The 18,348-nt window shown below is 45.4% G+C and overlaps 1 protein-coding gene across 1 annotated transcript in view; it reads right to left on the bottom strand.

Annotated features, from left to right (window-relative positions):
- Positions 1 to 5,395: 5,395 nt before the first annotated feature.
- The window catches only part of EPHA1 (EPH receptor A1), an 18,034-nt gene continuing 5,081 nt past the window's right edge, over positions 5,396 to 18,348 (bottom strand). Inside the window, 14 exon segments of the mRNA XM_026044454.1 lie at positions 5,396 to 5,486; positions 6,049 to 6,204; positions 6,508 to 6,701; positions 7,408 to 7,557; positions 9,573 to 9,782; positions 10,132 to 10,193; positions 10,625 to 10,810; positions 10,913 to 11,035; positions 11,311 to 11,366; positions 11,959 to 12,055; positions 13,233 to 13,392; positions 13,497 to 13,621; positions 14,979 to 15,311; positions 15,495 to 15,650. Coding sequence (XP_025900239.1) covers positions 5,408 to 5,486; positions 6,049 to 6,204; positions 6,508 to 6,701; positions 7,408 to 7,557; positions 9,573 to 9,782; positions 10,132 to 10,193; positions 10,625 to 10,810; positions 10,913 to 11,035; positions 11,311 to 11,366; positions 11,959 to 12,055; positions 13,233 to 13,392; positions 13,497 to 13,621; positions 14,979 to 15,311; positions 15,495 to 15,650 — 2,087 coding nt within the window. The 3' untranslated portion in view covers positions 5,396 to 5,407.

The following is an 18,348-nucleotide window of genomic DNA, read 5'->3' as shown; positions in this document are numbered from 1 at the left end:
TCCCTTGACCTGGCAACATCCTCCTGATGCAGCCAGGATCCCATTGGCCTTCTTGCCCACGAGGGCACACTGCTGACTCATGGTTAACTTGGTGTCAACCAGGACTCCCAGGTGCTCCCAGGCGCAGCTCTCTGCAGAGCTGYTCTCCAACAGGTCAGCCCTAATCTGTACTGGCACCTGGGGTTATTCCTCCCCAGGAGCAGGACTCTGCGCTTGCCCTTGTTGAACCTCATGAGGTTCCTCTCTGCCCAACTCTCCAACCTGTCTAGGTTCCTCTGAATGGCAGCACAGCCGTCCAGACTGTCAGCTACTCCACCCAGTTTGGTATTATCCTCAGACTTGCTGAGGGTGCCCTCTGTCCCCTCATCCAAGGCATTGCTGAACAAGTTGAACAGGACTGGGCTGGTAGTGACCCCTGGGGGATACCACTGGCCACAGTCCTCCAAATAGATTCAGCTCCRTTTATCACGACCCTCTGAGCTCTGCCATTCAGCCAGTTTTCAATCCATTCCACTTTCCCCTCATCTAACTCACATTTCCTGGGCTTCTCCAGAGGATGTGTGGGAGACAGTGTTGAAAGCCATGTTGAAGTCAAGGTGGACAACATCCACAGCTCTCCTCTCATCCATCCAGCATGTCATCCCATCATAGAAGACTATCAAACATGACTTCCCTTTGGTGAATCCATGCTGACTACTCCTAATCACCTTTTCCTGCACATGCCTAGGGATGATCTGTAGGATGATCTGCTCCGTCACCCTTCCAGGGATGGAGGTGAGGCTGCCGGTCTGTAGTTTCTTGGGTCCTCCTTCTTGCCCTTTTTGAAGACTAGAGTGATGTWGGCTTTCTTCCAGTCCTCTGGCACCTCCTCCACTCTCCGTGACTTCTCGAAGATGATGGAAAGTGGYTGAACAATAACCCCTGTCTGTTCCCACAGCGCTCTTGGGTGCATCCCATCCGGCCTGTAGATTTACTGGTGTCCAGTTTGCTTAAATATTCTCTAACCCCAACCTCCTTGACCAGTGGAAATCTTCCTCTCTCTTGTTTCTCTCAAGAGTTTTCTCTCTTATGTCTAGGATCTATAATTCATGGRGACTAGCCTTAGTAGTAAAGACTGAAACATTGAGTAACTCTGCCTTCTCTGTATCCTCCATCACCAAGGCATCCACTCCATTTAGAAGCGGACCCAGGTCTTCCTSTTGCTACTTATGTATTTGTAGGAGCCCTTCCTGCTGTCTCTGACATCTCTTGCTAGCTCTGATTCCAAAACAGGCCTTCACCTYCCTCATTGCATCCCTGCATTCTTTGACAATGTTCCTATATTGTTCCTATGTGGTCTGGTCCTTCTTCCACATTGTGTATGCTCTGTTTTTCTCTTTAAGTTTTCCCAAGAGCTCTTTGCACATCCACACAGGTATCCTGCCTATCTTGTTTGACTTCTTTCTTATAGGAATGCGCCAATCCTGAGCTTGGAGAAAGTGGTGCCTGAATATTAGCCAGCTCTTCTGGCCCCCCTTTTCTCCTAGGAGATTCCTCCAAGTAGGTCTCTGAAGAGGTCAAGGTAGTTCTCTTGAAGTCCTGGGTTACAATCCTACTTCTTGTCCATCTTCCTCCTCACACAATCRTGAATTCCAACATCTCATGGTCACTGCAGCCAAGACTGCCCCAACCTTMACATTTCCCACTAGCCCATCTCTGTTTGTTATTATCAAGTCTAGCAGGGCCCCTCATTGGCTCATCAACTACCTGCATCAAGAAGTTATTTGCAATGTTTTGCAAGAACTTCCTGGACTGTCTGTTCCTGGCTCTATGGTTATTCCAGCAGATAACAGGGTGGTTGAAGTCCCTCAGGAGGACTCTCCTATGCTGAGCTCCATACATTCCAGTTGCTCTCTCATGTAAAGGGCAACTCTGCCACCTCACCTTCTAGGTCTGTCCTTCCTGAAGAGTCTAAAGCCCTCCATGGCCACGTTCCAGTCATAAGAGCTGTCCCATGTTCCAGTAATCGCAATGAGCTCATGACCCTGCAATTGTACACACAGCTCCAATTCCTCTTGCTTATTCCCCGTGCCGCATGCATTTACATAGAGGCGTTTGAGTTAGKCATCCAATATGCCTCTCTTTCTAGCTGAGTCAGCTGTAGCTTGACTATGTGAGCCTTTAGTAGTTCTCATGTTTTGCTGGTTTCCCTCTCCAGGCCTTGGGTGTCCTTTGCTGGCTTTGGAGTTACGTTGGTGTGAGTGGCATGGCACTCCTAACTTATTACTTGTTTCCCTGATTATATCCGCCCCGGTCACAAGTCTGGATCAACTACCAGAGAGACCAGTTTGCAGCTGTGTGTGTGTCTGTGTGTGAGGTAAGTGGTAGCTCAGAGGTTCACAGGGCCAGTACTGGGTAGACTGAACAGTTAAGGCCAATTACTGGAGGGATCCATAGCTTTGTACGCACGTGTATGCATACATGAAGGGATTTGAGTACTAGCCCTTGAAATGGGGCTGTAGTACTCAAGGGTTCGTATGTCTGGTTACTAGCAGGGGATTCAGGTGCCAGCTACTGCAGAGACTGTGTAAGACTAGCTACTTGTAGGGACCCATATTGTATATATGTTTATATTTTCCACCAACAGACTTTCATCAGGCTTTCAACAATTACAGAACAGGTTTCAGACATTCATGCTCTCTCTATTTGCATGAGTGCTGCATTTTCTGTGTGTGTGTGCGTATAAATAGATGGGTATGTGCATAYGCACCCAACTGGGAACACATACTCAGGCTTGCTGCAGGCTGTACCTGAGGGCATGGCTCTGGGCAGGTTCACCACTATCAGCTATGGATTCAGCAGTTCCTAACAGTCAAAGGTGGAAGGACCTCTGATGACCTTCCACTCCAGCACCCTTGCTCAAAGCAGGCACAATCAGAACAGGTTGTTCAGGGTTGTGCTCAGTCAGATTTCAGTATCTCTGAGGACAGAATTGCAACAACCTCACGGGGCAACTTGTTTCAGTATTCAACCACTCTCACRGTAAAGTTTTTTTTTTTCCTTTCTTTCTTACGGTCAAATGGAGTTTCTTGCATTTCAGTTTGCACCCACAGATTCTTTTCCTGCTGGAGAGGCTTTTTCTAAGGCAGCCTAGGATACTGCTGGCCTCCTTAGCTTCAAGGGCATGTTGCTGGCCCATGTTCAAGTTGTCCACCAGGACCTGTAGGTCTTTTTCTGCAGGGTTGCTTCCCAGCCATTCAACCCACAGTATGTATTAATGCATAGAGTTATTCCTCCCCAGGTGCAGAGCTTTGCTTTCTTTTCTTTTCTTTTTGGAGGGGGAGGAGGGAGTTGCATTTTCTTCATGAGTCTGCCCAGGTCTCCCATCTGTCAAGGTCCCTCTGAGTGATGGCTAAACGCTCTGGTGTATCGGCCAGTCCTTCCACTATTGTATCATCTGCAAGGCTAGGGCAAAGTTTGTATGYGTGAGGCATGCTCATATCTTGCATAAGCTCCATTGGAGCTTATCTTCTAGCTTTGGTGTCTCCYATGCAGCAACTTTATTATCTATACTTCATGTTCAAAACACCTATTTAGCAAGATCAAACTTATTGATACATTAACAGGACTTGTAATAAGAGCTAATCTCATCACCTGTGTCTCTTTCTATAGTTACAGTGACGTGAGTAGATTAGCTAGAGCAAGTAATTCATGGTTCCTTGTCTATGCCCTTCTCCTGGTGAATAGAAAACACCCTCCTTATTTTAAGTTACTTATCCTTTCTTGGTAAGCAAGATCTTCCCAGGAGCAGAAGCGTTACACAACTTGGAAAACACTGACAAGCATCTACACCTGTGATTGAAGGCCATGTGGTGCACTCACCTTCTTCACCAGCCTAGGCTTCGCACAAGTGCTAGAAAATGATTCTTGAGGTGAGTGCAGTTGTTTTCCTAGGTAGAATATGAGGTGGGTTTTTTTGGTTTTTTTTTTTTTTTTTTTTTTTTTGAGGCAGTCTTAGGATCAGCAAAGTGAGATATTTTTTCCCTTAAATAGTCTCTCCTGCGGCAGCTAAAAGTATTGCTTGCATGTATTTCATTGACACATAGGAACTAGTTCCTAATACTCATCACTGTTTTGGGGTAAATACAGGTGCTCTACAAGGATAGCTTTGGCTGATGGATGGATACAGCTGTAACTTTTCTGGGGGTATTTTGTTTGTTTGTTTGTTTRTTTTTTACAAAGTGATCAGCTGTACATGGATCCTTTAGTCCTATTGATACTCCAGTTGCACATTAGAACAGCAAATAAAAGGGCTGTCATACAGAAGCTTGGCAGAACCAGCTAAACGTGGATCTAAGTACTCCACCAGAGCTTMTTATGTATATGCTTGTGTATTAAAGCAAAGTTCCCTGTAGTACCTGAGATAAGCCAAAGAGCAGATTGCTTTGCCACAAGTTTATTTACAAAATATTATTTACAGTTAATAGCACCTCTGTCTTGAGCTCTGATAAATAATATTTCCTCCGCAGAGAAGGAATAAGGCAGACCACCTCTGCACACATTACAAATACCCTACCCAGCCAAACATTGCTATTCCCTCTTTTGAAAAGGGTCAGTAAAAAATGGGAACTTAAAGGGTTTTGTGTCATGGCACAAGGAAGGTATTAAGCAGGTTGGAGAGATGCAAATCTCTCTGCTGAAGTGTGCATGTGCAAGGCAGCGATATGCAGAGGTTACATAATTACTTGAGTTAAAGCAGAGTGGGCTGCTACTTACCATCTTCCCCTCTTCTYTTCCCCCACCCTCCCTCCCCCCAAAGAGTAGTACACCATGGCTTGGTGGTGTTTTAGACAATAATAAATGAAATAAAAATATAACCCTTAGCAGCAGCCTTGTGGAAGACATGTAATTCCCATTGTGAAATAGGGAAGATGGAAGGCTGCTGAAATGATGAAGAAAGGACACTACAGGGTGAATGGGCACAGTCTCCATGGGTCTGTGTCTTGGTGCATGTTCCCTGAAGATCCGCTTTATCTGAACTCTTGTCTCCAATCTTAAAACATCATTCTCTTTAGTTGTTCACAGTSCTATGTTTGTGTGTGATTTCACTGAAGGCCTGAAACTCCAGTATGTGGACTACAGGGATTATTTAGTGCTGCACAGACCACATGACAGAAGACAGTGCTGGTAACAGATTCTAAGACCTGAAAAAGACCTGAAAATCCCTGAAAAGGGACTGACAGATGCTCTGGTGCTAAAGCAAGAAGAGAAATGAGAGCAGGTGGTGTTTTCTCATGAGTCTTTTCAGTCCTGGTTGTTTTGCTTTGCTTGTTTCAGTCACTCATTTGGAAGCAATTGCCATAGGAATGATTCCAAGTGATATCTGCTAGGACTGGGCATTTGTGAAGCTTAAGAGAGCAATGACAGATCACTCTTTAAAGCCTTGTATACTGCAAAGGATCCTCTTCTGGTGGCCTGGAAGTGACACTCCCATCTGTTTCAAGTCCCTGAAAGAAATGAGGAAAGAAAGAAAACATGAATTGCTGTTCATGTTTCTTGGGRACTGGGAGATGGGGTGGGACAGAAACAATTCTCAAGTATTAATTTGGACAGCTTCCTTCCTCTCGGTGCCTGCTGCCTCCTACTGCCTTTTACTTTTTCCCCAGAGGGGAAAGATCTCCATGTGTTCCCCCACTTCCTCCTCTGAGGAGGGCTGTCTCTCTGGACCCAGTCAGTTGGTTTCTCCTGCCTATGCAGCTAAGCCTGTGCTCCCAGTGAATTAATATTACATCCAGTTCAGCAGCAATATGGGTTGATGTGATTGCAGAGCGGCTCAGGTCCCTGAAGAACCTCAAGCATGTATAATTAAAGAATTATTCCCACAGCTTGGGTTGATCTTGGTTCTTTCCTTTTAGAGCAAGAGTCTGGTCCACTTCCATTTTACACCTCAAAGAAAGATGTGTTTTGAAAGTTTCCAGGTAAATGTAAGTGCTTAATGAGACAGCACGAGATCAGCAACAATCATCAGCATAACCTAGGATGCCCTGCGAGAGCTTAGCTTGCCCTTACTCAGCAGTKAGCTCCAGGATGGACTCCATGGTGTCAAGGCCAGCGGTGCGGAAGTTGGAGATGTAGCGCTTCATGCGAATGGATTCCAGCCACTCGGGAATGGATCTATAGGGGATGCCATCCGACCCGCTGCAGCTGGGGAGCCGAAGTGTCACCCTGGGGACAGAGAAAACGCTCCTTAGCCAGGCAACCACCTTAAATGGCCAGTAGCATGAGCCAGGAGCTAGAGGGCAAACAGCTCCTGTCAGAGCTGGGCCAACTTATCTGTGCTCTGCACAGTGAGGTCAGACCGCCCAAGGCAACGGCTGTGCCCTGTGTCACCACGGGAGAGAGATTACTACTGCCTTCTTCACACAGAGCATTCAGGATGCCTCTTGCCAGCCTGCATTGCCAGCATTATCTCTCCTTCTGTTGCAGCCAGGAAGATGATAATCTCTCCTCCAAAGACAGCATGGTTACCTGGGATCAAAATCTGCAACAGGCCGGAGGAGGTGGGGACTGGAGATGAAGTGTTGCARCTGGGCCCGAATCTCTTGAAAATGAGGCCTCCTTGATCGATCATGTGACCAGCAGCTCTTCATGAGCTCGTAGAGGATGGATGGACAGTCCACAGGTGGGGGAAGGCGGTACCCATCCTCTAAACTCTTCATCACCTGCACAGGGGGCAGAGAGAATGTTGGTCAAAAGGAGCAGATATGAAAGAAGAACCAGAGACCCCAGGGGCTACGAGCAGGCAGCTAACATTTTGCACATTCCACACCGAGGATGTGGGTTGAAACAGATTATATGTGCATTAAGTAAGATATTGGGCAGCACAGCAAAGGATCAGGGGATGTCAAAAAGTAAAGTGGCAGATACAGCTGATTTCAGTCTTTTTATTACTTTTTTGGGGGGGTTGGGGTAGGGAGAGGGTTGCTGTTCAGGCATCTGTTCAYGAGAAGTGAGGACCAAGAGATTCCWGTCACAGATCCATTGAGAAAAGGGGAACCAGGTTCTGGGAAGTAATATCAGCAGCATGCCCTAACTTCACTCATGTTCTTAACATACCTGAGAAGAGTATGAGGCTAGAGATAATACTCTAAACCTCAGGGGAAGAGGTGAGAGAGTAACTAGCAGAAAACAGCTCCAGGACAAAGGCCTTGGCTGGTATACCTAGCCTTCAATTTGGCTTATTGCTGTCAGAGACTGAACCCAGGTCAGGCACTGAAAAACTTAACACTCTTAGCTTGGTTGCACTGATTTTTGGCAGAGAAGGGGACATAATAGTTTTATGTTCTGAAAGATGGTCAGACTTCAGGCAGAGAGGTCTACATTTTCTTTTATCTCCTTAAATCAGCACTTCAACTCAAAATTTATTACCTCTTGGTTGGTCATGCCCCCGTACGGTTTGTCACCAAAAGACAGCACCTCCCACATGACAATTCCAAAGCTCCAGACATCACTGGCCGAGGTGAAAATCCGATGGGCAATGGCTTCTGGGGCAGTCCATCGGATGGGAATCTTACCACCCTGTGAAAGAGCACAGACATGCTTAGCCAGCACTTATCATTAAGCTGTACTTTTCCAGTGCTTTTGAACAAGGAGCTTGCAAAGTGTTTTATAAACTGGGACTATGTCACTCCAAATGATGTGTAATCACTTGTAGGAAAATTTCCCAACAGAACAGAAACAATCTTGGAAAGTAAATGAGTTTAAGCCCTCTGTTCTGTCAAATGCTACACAAAACCACTGTTGCAGAAGTAAGAGCCTGGTACTCATCACAGTCCACCTTCAAATGACATCAGACATTAGAATCCCAGGAGTTCTGGTTGAAAGCTCAACGCAGAGAACTACACACGCAGGGAGCTACAGGTCATTCAGCCTCACCTTGATCCCTGGAAAGATGATGGCGCAGCTCATCCTGGGTGCTATCTCTAAGCATATGAAGGACAAGAAGATGATCAGGAGTAGTCAGCATGGATTCACGAAGGAGAAACATACTTAAGTAATCTGATAGCCTTCTCTGATGGAATGACCAGCTGGGCTAATAAGGGAAGAGCAGTGGATGTTGTCTGCCTTGAATTCGTTAAGCCTTTTGATACTTTCTCCCACAGCATCCTCACAGGCAAGCTGATGAAGTATGTGCTAGATGAGCAGACAGGGAAGTGGACTGAAAACTAGCTGAATGGCAGAGTTCACAGTGTYATGATCAGTGGCCCAAGACTTGTTGGAGGCCAGTAAGGAGCAGTGTACACCAGGGCTCAATGCTGCATCCAATCCTGCACAATTTATTCATCAGTTACCCAGATGAAGGCAGAGAGTGCACCCTTGGTAATTTTGCTGGGAGGGGTAGCTGATACAGAAGCACACAGAAGGCTGTGCTTCCATTCACAGGGACCTCAACAGCTTAGAGAGTTGCGTGGAGAGGAACCTCCTTACATTCAGCTAAGGCAAATGCAGGATCCTTCCCTAGCGAGGAATCCACCAGTAGTTTGGGGGTTGACCTGCTGGAAAGCAGCTCCCCAGAGAAGGACCTGGGAGTCCTAGTGGACAATGAGTTGACTGTGAGCCAGTAACATGCCCTTTGTGGCTAAGAAGGTCAATGGGGTGCGTGAGGCAGTGTGTTGCCAGAGGTCAAGGGAGGTGATCGCTCCCCTTCTGCTCAGCCATGATGAGGGCACAACTGGAGTGCCATGTCCAGCTTTCCAACATGAGAGAGATATGGAGCTATAGGAAAGAGTCTAGCAGAGGGACACTAAGATGATTAGGGGACTGGAGCATCTCTCATATGAGGAAAGGCTAAGAGAGCAGGGCCTGGAAGTTTAGCCTGGAGTTTAGCCTGGAAAAAATATGACTGGGGCAGACCTTATCAATATGTTTAAACATCTGAAGACAGAATGTGAAGAGGATGGCACCAGATGGCAGACAAGAAACAATGGACACAAACTGAAAAATAGGAAATTCTATATGAACATGGTGAAAAACATGTTTTTTATCCTTAGGGTAAAAGAGTTCTGGAACACCCCAGAGAGGCTGTAGAGTCTCCATCCTTGGAGATACTCAGCATCTGACAGAATAGGGTCCTGAGCAATGTGGACCTGCTTGAATRGGGCAGTTGGACCAGATGATCAGTAAAAATCCCTTCCAATATCTACTGGTTCATGATTCTGTGAAAAAGACTTGTAGACATCTCTAGTCCAGAGCCCTTCTCACAGCAGGACTATCTTCAAAGTCAGATCTAGTTAACATCAGATTCTTAGTTTTGCTTCTCATCTCAAAAAGTRCATTCCCTGTGCCACTCAATCTCCTAGCAAACAAAATCAACGTGCACTCCAGACAGAAAAGCACTACCCTCCACATCATCCACAGAGTGACTTGCAATTTTACTCTGGGTTTTCCTCTGAGATTTTCCATCCAAATCCTCCTCCGGCCTGGTATTCCTCATTGTGAAGAAACTCTGTCATTCTTAGGCAGAATCCCTATCCACCTGAGACTGCAGTTACAAGACTGAGACCTTTTATCTCCAGAAATTACTTTTGCATTACCTTAGTTTCATAGGTTCCCTCTGCATCATTCTCCAATATTCGAGAGAGGCCGAAGTCAGACACCTTGCACTGAAGGCTGCGTGTTACAAGAATGTTGCGAGCAGCCAGATCGCGGTGCACGTAGTTGTGTTCCGAAAGGTAGGTCATACCAGAGGCTATTCCCTGCAGCATGCTCACCAGCTGCACTGGGATGAATTTTTCCTCATTCTCCTGCATGGAAGAAGAAATAAGAGAAGATTCTGGTCAAGTGACATCAATCTGCTGATTTCTGGTTCCTGTCCTTAACAACTTGCAGAGGAGGACACCGGTGAACAAGCAGAAAGACAGTGCTGCAAGTGCTTGCTAAGGGAGTCATCTTTAGGCACTCAAGCTACCCAAGACAGCACTCTGGACAAACGGTAARGCAACATCAACTGCTAAAACTGGAAATGCAGTTGTCAGTAAGCAGAAATTAAGCAGAGGTTATCACATTATTTTTAGTTCTCTCCCAGGGACCTAAACCCCGATCAAGTGCAATTTCCAGCAGTACATGGGCCTGTTACAGACTGGGGACTCTCACCCGGAGGAAGGTATCCAGTGCTCCATTCTCCATGTATTCAGTGATGATCATCATCGGCCTCCCTTGGGGAAGACAAGAAGACATCATCCTTTTTGCACTTCTCCTGCTCTTAACTTTCAGCACTCTCCATAATCCCCCAAAACAGAGAACCACTTCCAATCCCAGCCAACATCCCCACTCCCGTGGTACAGCTGGCTGTTCTCTCCTCCTTAAAACTCYCCAAATGACTCCTTCCTCTCTGTCATACACGTGGCCTTAAACTATCCTTTAAATTATCCCACCTCCTCATCCACTCACCAATCCAAGAAAACTTCTGCTAACAAAGTCTCATGATTCCACTGGAAAATTATGCCTCTCCCTTCCTCTTCTTCTGTCTCTTAACAGTGCCTGTCTTTGTCCAGCATAACCTCATTAGCAGCCCTCTCTCTAGGAAAGGCTCTACCTTCTGCAACTTTTTGCTCTTATTCCAGAGGTCTCTCCCCTGAACGCTTACTTTTGGTAACAACCCCTTCCAGATGCACAATGTTTGGATGATTGAACTGCCCCATAATTGTTGCCTCACGCAGAAAGTTCCACCACTGAGAGTCTGAATATGTTGACTTTAGGGTCTTGATGGCAACCACAATGCGTTCTTTCCCTGGAAGCCGTAGGGACCCACGATAGACTTCTCCAAACTCTCCTGTGGACAACCAAAAGACACAATGTCACAGAGAAACTGAGGAACTGGAAGCAAGATAGTAGTGTGGGTGAACTGAAAGATGGGGAGAGACAAGGAACTCACCCTCCCCAATTACATTCTCCATGGTGACACAAGAGACATCCAGTTCCTTAATGAAGTCCAGCACTCCTCTGCTTGGGTCATCATATGGTTGYAGGTCCACATAGGGCTTCAGCCAGACCTTCTCTATGGCAAAAGAAAACAGAAGAGCAAATTAACCTGCCAACTTTTGGGGCAAACTCTGCAGGATAAGGCTACAGAAGTAGAGCTGCATGCACAGTTTTGCTATAAAAGAAGTGGACAAATGTACAAAACATACTATGGAAAGAGACAAATTACATCAGGAGATCCAAGTCAGTGTATAGTTTGAAGCTACTATTTCTTTTCATTTCTTCCAGCTATTTCAGGCTTCTCAATTGCTCCCTCGTCCCTAGCAATTGGCACAACCCCTTTGAGCTCACCTCGATCAAAGCCTGAAGTACTGTAATCTGGCCGTGACTGCCTCCGACGAGCCCGCCTGGAAGYCATGAAATAATCAGGAAATAGTCATTAATCAGAAATGACCAACAGACAGCAAAGACAAAAGCAAAAYTTTAAGGTGTCTGCCCCTGTCTGCCAGGATTCCAGTTCTCAGTAGCACAGGGCAAAGCAGAACCAGGTACTGCACCTATTAGACAGTGTACAGCTGGCTTCAATTTCGAGTTTGTGACTTCCACTACAATTGAGATGGAGCTTCATCTCCGTGTACTTTGTTCTGTAATAATAAGCGTGTCCTAACAATATTTTTGATTAATCCGTGGTGTCAATGACAATGTTGGATTATTAAAAAAAAAGAGAGAATCCCCCATATATTCCTCTGATGCCAGCAGAAAGTATGATCTAACAGACAGAGTCCCTCCAACCCTGCTAATTAGTTTTTGACTGAGACTCATTCCATCTTGCTACATTATGCTGATCTTCCTCCTTCTCCTCTAACTAACCGCCATCCATCCTATCACTATTTCCTAGTGATAAATCAGATCCTCCCTCCCTAACTTCTCAAGCTCCCATTGCTCAGCTTTTCCTACCCCTCCACTTGCACTTTTTAAAATACAAGGATTAGCACTTACTTTCGCCTGAAGATGAAAATTCCCACAAGCAGCCCCAAAAACAGTAGAACTCCAAAAACAATGGAAACTACGACTCCACCAGATAGAGCTCCTGTGTCTGCAGAGACAAAGAGACAGGACATACAATGAAAAAGACCAAGATCTACTTCACAGAATCACAGAATGTTCACAGAATATTCAAGGTTGGAAGGGACCTCAAGAGATCATCTAGTCCAACCGTCCTGCTCAAGTAGGGACACCTAGAGCATGTGGAAGTCACTGGAATTCACTTCACGGGAATGTAGCCGGCAGCATCTAGCAGCCAATGGTGTTAGGCAAGCTACGGTCATCCAAGCAGCAGAGCTATCAGCCTTGCGCCTTGTGACACTGTTATTCATGTGCATCATGAATTTTCAGGTGGACATGTGGTTGACTCTTACCTATGATGCTGATCCTCTACTTGAGTAATTTATCCCTATGTCTGATGAAGCTTTCAAATAAGCCCCACTTGGGTTGGCCTAGAGAACACCAGAGGTCTGTTCCCACATACCTCTGTGACACTTGAAAAAAGCCCAAGAACTGCGGTTTCTTCCCTCTCTCTTTACTTCCTTTCCAACTACTCCTTTAGATTAGATCCCTCCCCCTCTTCAGTAGTTGATTTAGACTATGGGACTATGACATAAATAAAACAAGAGTTTCTCAGTCCARCTTGCCTAATTTCTTTTTATGCAATTCATTCTGGTTTTCCCATCCCTCACATACCAAGATCATGGATTTACTTTGCTGACTAATTAATTTGACAGAAAACCCTGGCTGCTTAGCAGATACTGACTTACAAACTAAAAATCTAATGTCAGGAACCTACTTTCTCAAAACTCTCAGATGGTTTCATTTTGTGATTGGATAGTGTTCAGATAACTAGRATTGCCTTCTTCTCTTGTATTCTCAAGCTAAAGCCATTAATTTCCATACTGTATATTTGAGTTTAACAGAACAATAATTCAGAAGAACTAGATAAAGAGACAGTACATAATTAAACAGTACATTACACCAACCKGAAACAAATCAGATCCAAAGGGAAGAGTATTTTGTATGACTGCAAGGAAACAGGCTAACCGTTTCCCTGTTCTATATTTTTACAAAGCAAGAGGCTTACCCCACTTGACAAGGAGCTCATGAGTGTGGTTGCTTTGTCTTACAGCTAGTAGAAGACCCAAAGAGGTCCATATACCATGTGCACCATCTGATGGTGCAGTGGCTTTATCAGCAATTAGATGCTAGAGGTTGTACCTTACCTGGTGGAAGGGTACGAAACTCTTGCTCCTGGGAGTATGGCCCAGGCCCGAGCGGTGTGATGGATCTCACACGAAGAAGATAGGCTGTGTCAGGCTGCAGATCTGTCAGAGTGACGTTTGGCTCGAGAAGGTGCTTCACTGTGTAACGTGCCTCCTCTCCCTGCAGGAATCAACCAGTAAGTCAAGCAACACACATGCACGAAATAAACAGGATTCTTTCCCACCTTTAGGTGAAAGAGGAAGAACAGAGGAGGCAGGTCTCACCTTCTCAAAGAACATGACCTCATACTCCACTGAGGTCCGGCTGCGCTGCCGCGGAGCAAGCCAAGAAATGGACAGACTGCTGTCATCTCTCTGTGTCAGGATAAACTGGGACACTGTCACTGGAGCTGCAGCAGGGAGAACAGAGAATATCAGAGGAAATGCAAATCTAATGCAATCCAGGCCTGCTCATCACCTCAGGCTTTATCCTTCCTATTCTGGTCAGGCAACTGGAACTAACTCTTAATGCCACTGCTGAACTTCTGCTCTGTTATCTTTCTTGGCTATACTGAAAGGGAAATGAGATCTTCAGTYGCAAATATGTGTTTTGCATGAATACTTCAGTAGTAGAAGTATAACTCTGTTTGACCTCCAAAACAGAATCAAGGTTCCAAGGAATTATAGTTAATGCAATTAAACACTGCTTTAATGCATTAAGCGCTGCACAGCACAAGATGTAAAGATTTTCAGCTCTTAAAGCAGCACTACTGTCCTATACAATATATGAATGCAACTCTTTTTCAGAACGGTGTTGACTATCAGATTCCACATTCAAACGTTTCCCAATTCACTGCAAATGTACCATGTTCTTGRTTTTTTTTTTAAAGCATTCCCTAGGATTCTATCACTAGGAAGTTGCCAAGGCAGGTGGTGAAGTCTCCTTCTCTGGAGATCTTCAARACCCACTTGGACACAGCCCTGTGCCACGTGCTCTAGGTGACCCTGTGCGTGCAGAGGGGTTGGACTAGATGACCTCTGGAGGTCTCATCCAACCTTATGCATTCTATGATTCTATGAAGTGACAGAATGACCCCAAARGTAGCTCTGCTTTCCTGACAGCCACTGGTTAGGGTCAGAAAGAAAGCTAGAAAAAGTTTTAATCTGTCACTAAAGCAAAATGGGTACCAAGGCCTGCTGAGTATTGACATGTCACTTTYCAACAATCATGTTTCACAACACAATGTAAAGTATTCACAGGACAGTCAAACTAGCCAATTTCTAACTAAGCTATACACAAATTTGTCAGGGAGAACTTAGATTTTTTTAGCATCCTCATTCCTCTCTGCTTGAAAAAGTTTACTTTTCAGTTTCACCAGGATTTCTATTGTATGGTTTGATTTTTTGCAACATCTGAGTCACAAGAAATATTTCTTGCCACAGGCCCTGTTCCTCTTGTCACACAGTGAACAAGCCAGCTGGACTACAGAAGTGTATCACAGGGAGTGATTTGTCCTCCTTCCTTTTGTAAAGTCCTTGGTAGATTCATAGCTCTTGGTGAGCTAATTTTTTTATGCTACTTTGACTGCCAAGGAGAACGACTGATAAGTTTTAAATGTCAGAGGCAGGGATACCTTAAAGAACCTGAGCCATACTATCCTGATACATGTGGAAGACAGAAGGAAAGATAAAGAAATCTTAAAAAAAAAAAAAAAAAAAAAAACTTTTCCTGATGCTCAAGAGGAATTTCTCTTTGTTTTTGCTAACCTGCATGTCCAACTGCAACCCAGACAGCTGGAGCGGTCCTCTGTGGAGCAGGGCCCATTCCTGAGACCCCATTATGGGCTTCCACGGCAAAYGTGTAGTTGGTGTAAGCTTCTAGGCCTTCCACATCGACAGCRGGTTTAGTGAGACCAGTAGCACTCGGGGAGAAGACCACACCAGCCTCACACGGCTCACATGCCAGGAAAAGACAGCGTTGACAGAAGACYGTGTAAGTCAGGTCCTTTCGCCCGCCATGGTCACTGGGTGGCTGCCACCACAGACTGAGCTGGGTGCCAACGAGGGAGAAGCTGACATTACGAGGAGCTGAGGGAGGGCCTACCAGAAGCATGGAAGAAAGTATTAGATCCAGTTAGTAACACCCAAACTTCCCTTCTGCTAATGCATCTCAAATRACCTCCCTCTGATCTGCTGATCTCTCCCTCCTTGATCTCTCATCTCCATTTCCCAACACCTCATTTCCTCTAATTTTCCCATTATTTCTTTATAGCCTTGACTCACGGGTGCAAGCAATGTTCTGGCCCTCCGAAGGTGCCCGGTAGAAGCCTGTGTTGCAGGAACAAGATGTAGCCCCTGACTCATTGGATGAGCTGTTTGGGGGACACTTCAGGCAGTGGTTAGTCTCCAAAGAGTGACGGTAGAATCCTCGCTTGCAAGCTGGTGGAGAGACAGATGAATTAACCAAGGTCAGCAAGAAACAATCTGCCAATTTTGTTCAACTTCTTAAATATTCCTTTATTTTCTTGCTCTCTTTCCTTTCCCATTCCTTCAGATCATAGAAAAACTCAGGTTGGCAGAAGCTCCTGAAAGTCACCTAGACAAGCCTCTTAATGAGAGAAGAGAGTAGATAAAAACTCAAGGTAGGATCAACCTTATGTTAGGATCTGTAGACTGCAGATCAAGGACCTCATTCCTCAGGAATATAACACAAAAACAGAAGCTGGTCAGCCCTAGAGATTCCTTTTACAACCTAAACCCAGAGTRTTCCTCAATTTACTCCTTCCATTTTCAGCACAAGAATCCTCTACATACTAAAATCATATGTGAAAGTCTAGGGACTATATAGCAGAAGCATCTTTCCTGATTTTTCCAGTGTTGTGCCAGGGCATAACCTAGAAGGGCCTTGGAGAATGTCCAGGTAAGTTGTCAGTATCAGTTTGTCGAACAGCACCGAATGCAGCTGCTTATGGAGCCAACACAGGCTGCAGGGAACACATGCCACGTGCTTCCTGCAGAAGTAAGCAGCTACACCCTTCCCTAGCTATAGCGTCTGATGGTCTGTCTTCACTGCAGTATTATTAGCTTGAGCTAGAGAAGCTCTACTCTGTCTGCCTCTTTCTTCAGTTATCTTAGGAGTAAAGCTCCACTTCTGTGGGCGTGTGGCAAGGAGGGAAACGAATGTGGCAAGGAGGGAAATGAATGAGGCAAGTTGCAGCATCCTGCAAACTTGATGTTTTATCGACTTGTGAGGAGTAACTAAATGAATGCCAAATGTTCTTAAACTAAAAACAAACAAAAAACTATCAGTAACCAGATGGTAGAAGAATGGATAAACTGATATTCTGCACAGGCTACTGCCTTGCACTTAAATTAGCATAGCAGGAATGCACCTTTTCACACTGCRCTGTGACAGCAACAATATTCTGTGCAATCCCTCAGCACATCCCAATGGAGATGGTCCCAAATCCATCAGCTCAGAATCCAGACAAAAATGGCTGTGTTAATGCATAATGTGAAAATAGACTTTTATCCATGAGATTAAAGAGAAAAATCCAGCTACAACAATTCTACAAAGGCCAGTCATGACTCCTCCCCATTAGTCTCAGAAGAGTCACCATACATGGAGACATCTCTGCAGATTATCACGAGAGGAGTGGTTCAATCTCACTCTTGTTGATCCCTTCTTTTGCCTTCGGACGGCAGGAAGACTGTGCAGGATATCAGACTGCAGAATATGTAATCTATGGGTYATGTATTAATGTATCACACAACCATCTCACCAGTATAAATAGGCTAAACATATCTGAACCATGAGAAAGAACAAATAATCACAAGAAGTATAAGCAACTAGATCACAAAAAGTATGAGCGACCAGGACCTTCTGAGTTTAGGAAATAACACACCGCTTATGAAACAGTCTATCAGCCTTAGCTGCAAACTGTGAAGGAATCATGCAACTATGTTGCTGTAGAAACACCTGAAAGGCTCAAGCCTTGATTCTTACAAGTAAACTCTGTAACACTGAACAAGTAAACTCTGTACACTCTTTACTGTACAAGTAAACTCTGTAACACTGAAAACAGCACAGCCTTTGATCTTGGACACTTGAACAAATATTTCAGAGGATGAGGATTAGGAAAATCTGAGGTTGAGAGGTTGCTTGTTGGGTATGAAACTGGTAGGTACCAAGGGTCTAAAGCCAGTGACAATCTTTATTCTTTCCCTTTTCTCCACATGCTTACACCAGCAAAGGAGTCATCAGCCCAAACAATCATTTATATTCTCGTTAATACSAAATCACCTCTTTCAGAAACAGGTYGTATAAAAGCATTATTTGGTTCTCTAGATTGATCTTGACTTAGAACACCTACGTGGCAGACACAACGAAAGTTCTGTGATCATTGCTCCAGATTTCAAATTTCCTGACACTGGATCAGTCTGGATTGAGAGAGCATATACACCAACAATATGAAAAGCAAAACAAGAGCAGAGCCACAGGTAAACAGAACACAAATACACCTCCATATTATCCAGCTAAGAGAAACTTGGCAAGGCAGTTTTGGGGCTAGAGACCTTTCCAAGAAGACTTCGTTCCCGCTCCAAGATATCCTCCAAAGCTTTCCCCAGCTCCACCCATCCTGAATACCAATACTATACCAGGCCCTCAGTCCCCATTTGTTGCAGAGACTGAAACCAACCAGGGCTTCTGCTTTACTCGACAGTGGTGGTAAGTTCATTCAAGGAGGATAGCTAATTTAGAGGCACACAGCAAGCCTAGCCCTGACAGGCAGTGCAGGGAATTGCATGAGGGACATCTGGGTGAGGGAGGAACCTAGGAGGTAACACAGAACACACTAGCCAGCCTGAGGGGCTCTATGCCTGGAGAAGACCAAGGTAAACCGAACAGGACCAGGGTGAAGGCTGGGCTCATGGCATTCGACCGTTTCGGCACTACCACGCCTCCTGTACAGCTTTGCTTGTAGAGAGGCGTGATAGCGCCCAAGTATCTGCCCCAAGTACGTGGGGAAGAGCAGGACAGCAGTGGCTGCTCTCACCGGGCACGGGGGCCGCTCGGTTTCACCGGGATGAACCCAGAGGAGCGGAGCCCAGAGCAGCGCCCAGGAGCCCGCAGAGG

The sequence above is a fragment of the Nothoprocta perdicaria genome, unplaced genomic scaffold, assembly GCF_003342845.1.
Source record: "Nothoprocta perdicaria isolate Ctin4 unplaced genomic scaffold, notPer1 scaffold_366, whole genome shotgun sequence".
NCBI classification, from domain to species: Eukaryota; Metazoa; Chordata; class Aves; order Tinamiformes; family Tinamidae; genus Nothoprocta; species Nothoprocta perdicaria.
The sequence above is the reverse complement of the archived record's forward strand: the minus strand, read 5'-3'. Positions and strand labels throughout refer to the sequence as shown.